This window comes from Manacus candei, unplaced genomic scaffold (genome assembly GCF_025592945.1).
Source record: "Manacus candei isolate 608988 ecotype Guabito, Panama unplaced genomic scaffold, ASM2559294v1 h1tg000192l, whole genome shotgun sequence".
Classification (NCBI taxonomy): domain Eukaryota; kingdom Metazoa; phylum Chordata; class Aves; order Passeriformes; family Pipridae; genus Manacus; species Manacus candei.
The window spans coordinates 100978-111361 of NW_026138240.1; the positions used below are offsets into that span (position 1 = coordinate 100978).

At 56.0% G+C, this 10384-nt stretch overlaps 1 protein-coding gene across 1 annotated transcript; it reads left to right on the top strand.

Annotated features, from left to right (window-relative positions):
- Nucleotides 1-8143: 8143 nt before the first annotated feature.
- Nucleotides 8144-9880, top strand: HOXB1 (homeobox B1). Its single transcript, XM_051774203.1, has 2 exons — nt 8144-8765; nt 9432-9880. Exons 1-2 carry the CDS (start codon nt 8159-8161, stop codon nt 9755-9757), a joined length of 933 nt encoding a protein of 310 aa, XP_051630163.1. The 5' UTR covers nt 8144-8158; the 3' UTR covers nt 9758-9880.
- The last annotated feature ends 504 nt before the right edge of the window (nt 9881-10384 follow it).

Consider the following 10384-nt stretch of genomic DNA (forward strand, 5'->3'; position numbering starts at 1 on the left):
TCTCCTCGTGTGCACTGAGAGGAAACAAAAGAAATTGCTCCCAACTAACACTGCAAGAGGCTCCGGGAGTCAGAAATATTCGCTGCCTTCGGCTCTGTTCGCCTTTTCCTCCAGCTTGGTTTTTATTATTTATCTCCTTTTTAATTTCTACTGAATGGAAGCAGGACGTTTCTGCCCGATTTTAACGTTCGCGTTTCTATTTTTGCGATCGAAAAAAAAAAAAATACAAAAAAATCCCCTCCCCTAAGGAACTCTCTGGATAAAGGGATGGGAAGCGACACAAAGGCAGCGCTGGGAGAGGCGCGGAGCCCACGCACATTCCGCGGCCATTCCCTTTCTCCCACATCCCGGCCTTCATCCCGCTCCTCCTCCTCCTCCTCCTCCTCCTCCTCCTCCCCCCTTTCTCTCGCAGCAGAGAATCCAGCCGGGCCACATCGCAATTTCTGGGCTTTGAAACGTCCTGGATTACAAAACAACAACAACAAAAAAATAAAAATAAGGCGAAAAGGAGGATTTTGAGTAAACGCTAAAAATCCGCGCTGGAGGGGGTGGTGGTGAGAACCGGCATTTTAGTCAAAAAATAAAACGTTAGAGAGGAACGAGAGGAAAGAGACGGGCCTGAAAGAGGCCTTTCTTTTTTTTTTTTCCTCCCCTCTTTTCCAGCGGCAGAAACCAGAACCCCCTCGGTCTTTATAAATCCGGGATCTCCTTCCAGGGCCGCTCGTGCTGCTCTCCCGGCTCGTGGATCCCTCAAAAACCCTTCTCTCGACATATAATTTTAAATACAAACCTCGTACATCGGGGAGGGGGCGGGGGGGGGGGGGGAGGGGGATGGGGAGGCTCGTGAATGAAAAGGGTTCAGCGCGGGGGAATCAAACGCGGCGACACCCAAAATAAATCACATTTACGTCTCTGCCGAGTCATCGGGGTTTCCTCTGCCGCGGCCGAAATTTGGGACGCCTTCGGGAGGGGTTTGTGAGAAAGCAGCGCGGAAAGGGGAGCGCAGGGGAGAGGGGGGGGAACACCTTAAAATGAGCCGCGGGAGGCCGGAGCATCCCCAGGGAGAGACGCTGCCACCGGCCCTTTCTTTAGGGTTAAGGAAAACCCAGGCCGCCCGTCCGGCTCCTTCTGCTGCCGCGGGGACCCCCGGGGACCCCCGAGAGCTGGGATCATCCCCCCTGGCCAGGGAAAGCCTGGGGGCTGGGAAACTCCAGATATTTTGTTTGGGATTCAAAGCGTCAGAGCCGGGCTCGCTTTGCGCTCTCCGGGCTGTGAAAAGAAACAAACAAAAAAAAAGAAATAAAGAAAGCGAGGCCTCGACAGATGTTTTCGAAATTGCTGTTGGAAGATCTGGATTGTCTCTGACAAAGGGGGGGGTGTTGATTTTACGGCCGCCTTTTCGTTCTCGGTAACATCGCCAGGCTCTTCCCTCGCCAGACGAGCAGACGGTTCGAACCTCCCAGCGCCTCGCTCCGGGAAGGCGCGGGTTTCTATCGAAAATCGAAGTGGATGGCCATCAAAACACGCGAGCGAACGTTACTTAACACCTTCCCATAAAGAAAAGGCAGCGGCTGGTGCGTGGCTGGCGGTGCCTGCAGACCAGTCGCCTCCTCGGCCCCGCCTGGGAGCCATCGCCCCCCCCCCCCATCGCCCTGCCCTCTCCCACCGACTCCTCTCCGCTCTCCAAGTCCCCGAGTCACGAGTTGTGGGGGGAAGGAAAGCCCAGGCACAGCCCAAGGACCACAGAAGGCTATTCATTATCTTTAAGTTTATTTAATATCTGCAGCTCCTGGAACGTGCTCAGCGGCGGCGTTGGCACTGCCAGACGCTGTCCATCAAAGCGCCGTTTGTTCCAGCGCTTTGCAGAGTTCCCCTCTCGCCTCCTCCCCCTCCCCGGCCTCAATCCAGCCTTGCTGGGAACGGCAGGAGAGGGAATCGGAGGGTCGGGACCGGCCCCGGGCCGGGGTTGGCAGCAGCGGGGGTCGCTCGACCCTGCCCGGTGCCCGGGGTTGCCCTGGGCTGGATTTGGGATCCGCGCGTCCCTCCCGCCCCTCCAGAGGAGGTACCTCCTTATTCCACCGAAAAACGGGTGCCCGTGGAGAACATCCCGCTCCGCGGATCCCTCTCCGGCGGATTTCCGTGGGGAAGGGAGGAGGGGAAGGGCGAGGCGGAGGGAGGGGACAAGAGGGACAGGGACAGGAGGGTGGAGGAGGTGACACTGCCTGGGACGGGGGTGGGAAGGGGATTCCACGAAACCCCCCCCCAACGTAAACCTGGAGACCTTATGGATGGAAATCCCTAACGAGGGCCCTTCTGCAGCCCTAATGAGTCCTCGAAGTTGCTGCAGGTCTGGAAAGCATGCCAGTCACAGCCACAGATCAATTCTACACCCACGGAAAGTGACTGAATAAATGGAACCTCGCCAGTTATTATCCTTGCTAACAGCAGGCCCCTTCTTATTTGTCCTAATTAGCAAGACTGAAATGTCGGAGGAAAGAAGGGGAATATTCAATAAAATCTAAATTATTGAATGACTAAGATTTCGCCATTAGTTCAGCCATTCTTTACCTTCTTCAAAATGTCAAACAAACGGGGAACGCGGATTTGCAACGCTGCCCTTCTGTTCCGTGCAACTGGAGGGCATATATTAAGCAGATCAAGCATATTCGGCTCCCGATCGTTGTCAAAACACCGCAATTGCCTCGCGATTATTAACCCAGGAATATGCAAATGAGCGGGGCCGGCACGTGTTGCGGGCGCGCTGAGGTAATATTTGCCTTGTGCTGGTCTAGTCTGGGGATGTGTTTGCTGAAGAGCCTCTCCAAGCCCTGAAGATGTTGAACCGACCCGTTAGAGGCAGGAAAACCTTCGGGAGCGGGGCCTTTGGGGTGGGAACAGTCAACTTCTGCCCGGGAATCACCCCCACCTTCCTGCTGAACCAGACCCGGGAATATCCCGCCCGTGGCTGTTTTTTCAGAGTCCTTTTCCAGCCCTTCCCAGCCCTCAACCGCCGGGATTTGAGGAGCTCTCCCAGCCTCCACCACCACCAAAAGCTGGCAGAGGGAACCTTCCCTTCCCGACCATCCCGGAACCTCCTGCGTCTATCCCGGGTATTATTTTTTTTCCTCTTTATATAAACGGAAGGGGAAAATATAGAGAAAGAAGAAACTGTCTGAAGGAAGCAACTTCAGATTCGCCGAGGTTCGTAGAGTTGGGTCCAGTTCTCGTCCCCAGCGGGATCCTGCGTACAGGATATTAATAATTAATAATGTCGGTCTACCAATATTAGCAATATCCCTGAAGATGTTGAAGGGAGGGTTAAGGAGCGAGTCCAGCCGGGCCTGTCGGTGTTGGATCTGAATGAAAGCCGAGGGGTTTGGGACCCCCCCGGGGTCCCTGCTGCAGTTACAAACCTCTCCCCTCCGCTCTCACCCGGCAGAAAAGCTTAAATGAACCTCACGGATGGGACGAGCCGGGTGACAGCCCCGCTTCTGCCCTGGGGACTCCACAGAAACATCCGAGGCCACTCACGGGGGAACAGGACAGGTTTCCCCGAGCCGTCGGACGAGGAATTTGATCTCTTGGCGCAGAAGGAGGCGGGGTTTGAGGGGGTTGTGCCTCTCCAAAACAATCGAAAGAGTCATTTCTCACCCAATCTTCCACTCCAAATGCTGTGCAGAAGACCAAGAGCACAAGGCGCGTCCCTATCCCGGGCTGACAGGTCTCCCATCCCCTCTGGGAGATGCTGATCACCTGGGGACTGTCCCCACCCCGACCCCGTCTGTCCCCTCCCCGCCCCCGAGAACGACAGATAAGAATTATTGTACCTTATCTTAATTATCCCGTGTTTATTCTCCAGCTCGGAGATAGCCCGGGGTTTGTAACCCATTAGAAGGATTCCCGAACTCCGGGAGCGTTTTCCCATCTGATTTTCACTTTTTACCCCCAAATATAGCTCGGCAGGCTCTGAGCTGACCAAGACACGAGCCGGGGCTATAAATTTCCCTGGGAATGTCCTTTTGGTGATTCCAAGTGCGCAGCCAAACACGCAGCTCAGCCCCAGCACCGCTCCCTATAAATCACCCCTGCAGGAGCCAGAAGTGACATTTCTTACGCACGACACGAACTTTCCCCGCAGAGGGTTGTATTTAACTCCCGAAACGAAGCATCCCAAGACTCCGAGCGCTCCGGAGCCTTTGGAAACGCGTCATTCCCTCCTTTTCCCCTGCACAAAACCCTCCCGTGTCTGTCTCGGGTGGGTTTTTCCCACAAACTGTTTTGGGAGGGAAACGATCCCCCGTGTCAGGAGAGGGGTTTGAAAGCAAATAAAGCAGCTTTTAGAGAAAGGAGAGATTTCCCTTGCTCTTCCCTCCCAGGCTGGAGCAGCCCCGAGGTTCCTGGAGTCGCTCTGTGTCCCTCGAGGGGAGAAACTGCTCTCAAGAAAAGGATTATTTTAATAAGATGCCTCCATCGGGTCGGAACAAAAGGCGGGGGGCAAAAGCCCCCCTTTGTTAACTCAGTAGCGAGGGGGGTGGTTGTGTTTCCACCCCGGGACAGCGAACCTGCCTCAGATTTTGTCACCGCGAGTCCCCCTGCCCGGGGTGGTCGGAGGGGCCAAAGGCACGGGGGGTCTCGGGTGGGCATGAGAAGTCCCCGCCACCAAGAACTCCTCGGAAAATCTCAGTTCTGCCGCTGGTGACCTCCTCATCCTCATCTGCCCGTGGATCAAAGCCCGGGGCTGAGGGGCGGGAGCTCCTGAAGCGCTTTTAGGCCGCATCATCTGTCGGGAAGGGGGGAAGCAGCTCCGGGCGAAGGGATCTGGGGATCCCAGAGGGCAGGGAAGGGATCTCCGCCTCTCACGGACTGTCCCACCACGCTCCGGGACAGCGCAGTTTCTTTTTCCAGGCGTCAAAGGGCTTAAAATTATCCCGCTCCGGTTTTATCCTCCTCAATCTCCAGATATTTTGTTTTTTTTCCTGTTGGGTGAAAGGCAGCAGCATCCCCCAAACCGTGTGGGAACAGTTACTGTCTCCCTCAAGAAATAAGCGAAAATCAAGCAATAAATAAACGAAAGGCTAAGGAAGGGGTAGGACAGAGCTCTAATAATTCGAGAAGCTCCATCCACACCTTTTCTTGGACCGTCTTCACTCTCTCTACTCCCCATAAAGGAGGATTTAAAGAAATAAATGTGTAAAGGGCAGAATTAAGCTCAGTCAGAGTTTGATCGTTAACAATAACCCGATATTTCTTTCTTCTGTGGGTTCTGAAGCTCTGAACCAAAGACAGATCTCACACTTTCCCCGCCAGAGGAATAAAGACCAACACCAATAACCACAACAACAACATCGGTGATTTGCTGTGGGATCCAGGGCAAGGGACTACGAGGGAAATTTGGGGAGGCGATTCCCAAGCGATTCCCGGTGTCCCTGCACGCCCTTTGATGCTGGCGGCTTTCCAAAATCCCGCGCAGCCGTCACAAGAACAGGTGGGAAAGGGAGCGAGGGGGTGCAAAGCAGCGGGTTGGAAGCGCTGGGAAGGGGCTCCGCAGGGAAATCGGGAAACCGGCACCTTCCATCCCGCTGCCCCCCTGGGATGTGCCCGGGTTTGGCGGCCCGGGGACCCCCGGCAGGTGAGACCCGAGGGGGGTGAGAGGCTGCGGAGAGGAGCAGATGGCGAGGGGAGAAGGTGGAGGCCCCTTTCTGGGAGGAGATGGGCTCCAAGGTCCCATCTCTCGTCAGCTGCCCTTCACCTCCGCGGAGGGACCGGCCCGGCCTCTCCCGGAGTGACTCCGGCCCGGCCCAGCCCCTCCTCCGCTCCCTCTCCCCGTCCACATCCCATCTACCCTCATCTGATGGTCACCCCCTCGGAGGGACCACAAAGGCTCTCCCGAGGTGCCTCCAGCCCCACACATCCCCTCTCAGCCCCACACATCCCCTCTCAGCCCCCCACATCCCCTCTCAGCCCCGCACATCCCCTCTCAGCCCCGCACATCCCCTCTCAGCTCCAGCTCCACTTCCCCCCTCTCGTTGTCCCTAAAGTCGGGGCTCCCAGAGGAGGAGCCCGGGGACCTTCCCTGCCTGAAATTCTGACTTCGTCCCATCCAGTCTTCCCATTTACCAAGGAAACTGCGTTTTCCCCTCGGGTCTAAACCTCGGTTTAGGCTTCGCTGAGAGGACGCACAGCAAAACTTTCCCCTCCACGACTCCCGAGTTGTCTCGGAGCTAATCCAGCAGCTCCAGGAGGCAGCTGGATTTTAATGACATAAAGCGTCCCCTTGATGGAACAGTGGAGGGAGATCACGGTGGAAAATTATCAGACAATACGAAACAATTGATTCGAGGGCGAAATAAACATCTATCCTTTTCTTTTTTCATTTTACAGCCATAAATCATCCATTGGAAGCATCGTTTAAACATAATACATCCATTTGAACGCGAGTGCAACGTAATATAAAAAGCACTCCTGGAATCAAATTAGAAATCGATTTCTCTTGCGAGGGGAACGACATGAGAGTTGCTTTGAATCTTTATATTCACTTTGGGTTGTTTTATGCAAAGGAGGAGGCCGAGAGTCTCAGAGATCATTTGTAACCCAAGATATTCTCTTCTTGAGTCTCTCAGCATCAGCAAAGTCGGCAGAATAAATGAATAAATAGACACGCAGCCCTGGAAATAGTTTTCTTATTCTTTTTTATTGAAAGATGAGGGTTGTAATTGGTTAAAACTCAGGTTTTTCTCTCGGGGGGATTCAAAGGAGAGAAGAAGTTTGATGCCAAGGCTGCCCGTGCTGCAGTTTTGCGTTTTCTCGACAAATGTTACCCCACCGTGTTGCATCAGCCAAACCTTCTCCCGCCGAAGGACCTGGGTTTGCCTTTCAAAGTAAACTTTTGGCCTGGGGTAAAAAAAAAAAAAGAGAGAGAGAGAAAGAGAGAGAGAGAAAGAGCCCTCCTGGTTCTCCTCGGAGGCTGAATAACCAGTAAATATCCTGACAAGTAACAAATGACTGTGGGCGTCATATTGTTGGGTGCTCTTGTCTCCCTTCTGCTAACAAGTAAATAAATGTTGCCTACCTATGTTCCCATTCTCTGGGCATGGAGTGGCCCGGCTGAAGGCGGTGGGTTCCCACCTACTCCTCAGCTGGACCCCGCCAGGAGAAAGCTCCGGCCTGACAACGAAATCGGGGCCGGATCAAACGAGGTTGGCCGTGGAAAAGCAGAATTGTTCAAACCCTTAAACCCTTGGCTTTAGCAGTGAGTGTGCGGGTGTGGATGGATGGATGGACGGGAAGATCCGCAGACAGACACACGGACCGTTTTTAGCCCCGTTCCTTAATTGCTAAGCCGGGCATGGTATTTCTCCAACAAAAGGCATTCCGTCTTCCTAACTTTATTTCGCCGCCTCATTAGAATGTTGATCTAATTACGCTGCTTTTACCCGCGCTGGCCCGACACACAAAGCTGGTGCCGCAAAATTAAAACGCGTGGGGAGTGTTTTTTCTCAGGAGCTTTTCTTGGACTCCTCATCCCAGAAAACGCCAAGCCGCTTTCTAGGGAAAAGTTTCCAAGCGAATAAAAGAGCATCCTTTTGTGCCCGGGGGGACAGAGCGCTCACACCTCCCTGTCCCCTTTCCCTCTTCTTCTTCTTTTTGTTTCTCGCGTGAAACTGGGATGGGGGGAAACCTTTTTAAGTCGGGGCAAGGGAAATTCTGCCGAAATGGGCTCCCCGCATAACTCGGGGGCCTTTTTAGCACTTAAAACGGTTGCGGATGATTCTAATTCTTCCCCCAGCCCCTCTCGCCCTCCACCTCCCCGCACCCCACCTCCCTCCTCTCTTTTAAAGTCTTTGAGGAAAGATTTTGACGTATTCGTGTTGTTATCAGATTGATGGGCAGGGTTTGATTGAAGCCCCTTTGTCATGCAAATGTCAGGCCCCTGATGGATGAGCTCGGAGCTGTGACAAACTTCGGGAGCCCCTCGCTCATTGGGCTGGGCCGACGCCGCGCCCGCCCCCGCGGCTCCCCCCGGCCCCGCCGGAGGCTGCGGGGTTCGAGGGCCGGCGATCCATGGAAGGAAGTTTTACAGCTTTGACATACTATCTAAAGGTTGTAGGGCAGGCGGGATCCCCCCCAAAACAGGCTGACCCTCCTCCATCAGTGGCAGATGGACAATACCAGGATGAACTCCTTCTTAGAGTATGCAATTTGTAACCGTGGGACGGGCGCCTACCACCACTTAGAGCCGAGCTCCCCTTCCTTCCCCTCGTGCTCAGGTAGCCCCTCCAGTGACACTTTGAGCGGAGACGGGCGCTTCGGCTCGGGAGGGAGCGCGGCCGCCGCCGCCCACCTCCCCCCGCAGCCCCCCGGCTTCCACCCTCCCTCCTCGGGCCGGGCCGGGCCCTTCGCGGGCGCTGCCCCGACCCCCGGGTACCCGGCCCAGGGTGGCGGCCCCGGCTACGGCCACCCCCAGCTCTACCTCGGCCAGCAGGACGCGGACGGGCTGTACTTCCAGGCGGCCGGGTACCCCCCCGGGCCGGCCTCCAGCCTCGGCTCGCTGGCCGAGAGCTACTGCGGGGCGGTGGCGGCCGCGGGGCAGTACCAGCAGCAGCACCTTTACGGGCAGGAGCAGCCCGGCTACTTGCCCGGCGTTTACGGCAACCTCTCGCCTTCTTTGAACGAGGAGCGAGACCCCGCGTGCCCCCCCGAGCCGGGGCCCGGCGCCGCGCAGACCTTCGACTGGATGAGGGTGAAGAGGAACCCGCCCAAGACAGGTGAGTTTGGGGGGAGCGGGGCGCGGCCAGGGGGTCCCCACCCGAGGGAGGTGGGGGGCAGCTCCTCAGCCCTGCCAGGGAAAGGTTCCCTTCCCCGGGGTCTGTGCCCGAGGTGACCGGGCTCGTCTTCCATGAGAACGTGGGTTTGTGTTGGTTCGGGTGGGTTTGGTTTTGTGGGGTTTCTTTTTTTTTTTTAAATCCCAGCCAGAGGTTTCCCAGACTCTTCCGATGGACGGTCCCTGAACTCGGTTTCCCGCAGGCCCAACGCGATTTAAGCCCAGCTCGGAACGGGAAGCGCTCCGGGCTTCCTGCTTCTTCCACAGCCGTGGCTTTCCATCTCCCCTATTGTTCAACTTCCTTCTCCACGACCTTCCTTAAATCACAGCCTTCCCTCCTCCTCTCCCATCATCACCTTCACCCTCCCCTTCCACCCCTTCCCGCTCAGTTTGCTCTCCCGCAGTTTTCAGGGAGATGGAGGGAATGGTTCCGAGGGAAGAGCTCCGTCCCCCCGGGCCTGGAGATGCGAGGACCCGGGGGGGAGCGCGAAGGTCCGGGCGGTGGAGGGACCACAGGCCCGGGAGAGGAGGGGAGCGGGGGAGAGCACCCCCGCCCCAGAGAGGGGCTTCCTCCGGCCGCTCCTGCCCTGTTTTCTTTGGTCGTTCCCAGCCAAAGTGTCGGAGTTCGGACTGCTGGGCCAGCCCAACGCCATCCGCACCAACTTCACCACCAAGCAGCTCACGGAGCTGGAGAAGGAGTTCCACTTCAACAAGTACCTCACCCGGGCCCGCAGGGTGGAGATCGCCGCTACCCTGGAGCTCAACGAAACCCAGGTCAAGATCTGGTTCCAGAACAGGCGGATGAAGCAGAAGAAGAGGGAAAAGGAAGGTCTCGCCCCGGTTGCCGCCTCCAGGTCCGCGAAGGAGGCGGGCGAAGCCTCGGATCAGTCCAACTGCACCTCACCCGAGGCCTCCCCCAGCTCCGTGTCCTCCTGAAAGGCGTCAGAGGGGCACAGAGCTCTGCCCTCGGGGGTCTGCAGAGCCCAGCAGGGCAGGACCACGAGCCTCCCCCGCACGGCCCCTCCGAGCATCCCTTCGGCTCCCCACGCGTGACACCGATTGTCCCACTCGCCTTTCTCTCTCTCTTAATTTATAGACCCTCTGCAAAGCCACTGGACTCCAAAGGAGCAGCCGTGTCCTCCTCTATCCTCAGCAATAGGCGTTTGTCTCAGGGACGTTTCTCCCTCTCCCTCCTCCCCTCTGCCCTTTAGGAACTGCACTTTCGACCACGGAAAAGTTTAAAACGAATCTAGTCCTCTCCCGTCTTAAAAAAAACAAAAACGTGCGCGACGATTTCTCTCCGCACGAATCTCCCGTTCGATGTGTTTTTCCTCCTCGCGAGACGCTAAAAAAAAAAAAAAAAAGAAAAAAAAAAGTTTCGGGTACTTTTTCTTCCCTCCCCCTCTCCCCGTTATTTACTGTGTGTATATCTTGGAACGAGATCTGAGGCGCCCGAGATGCTCGAGGCCTGTGCAAAGACCCAAACACCGAGCAAAAAAAAAAAAAAAAAAGAAAAAAAAAGCAGCTCCTCTGCTACCATTTTGCACTATTTCTGCTTTACAG

What these genes read in the sequence shown, in the direction of transcription:
- HOXB1 (XM_051774203.1), top strand. Translation starts at nt 8,159, where the DNA reads ATGGACAATACCAGGATGAACTCCTTCTTAGAGTATGCAATTTGTAAC. An exon ending in GAGGAACCCGCCCAAGACAG is followed by an intron (nt 8,766 to 9,431) that starts GTGAGTTTGGGG and finishes GGTCGTTCCCAG; the next exon opens with CCAAAGTGTCGGAGTTCGGA.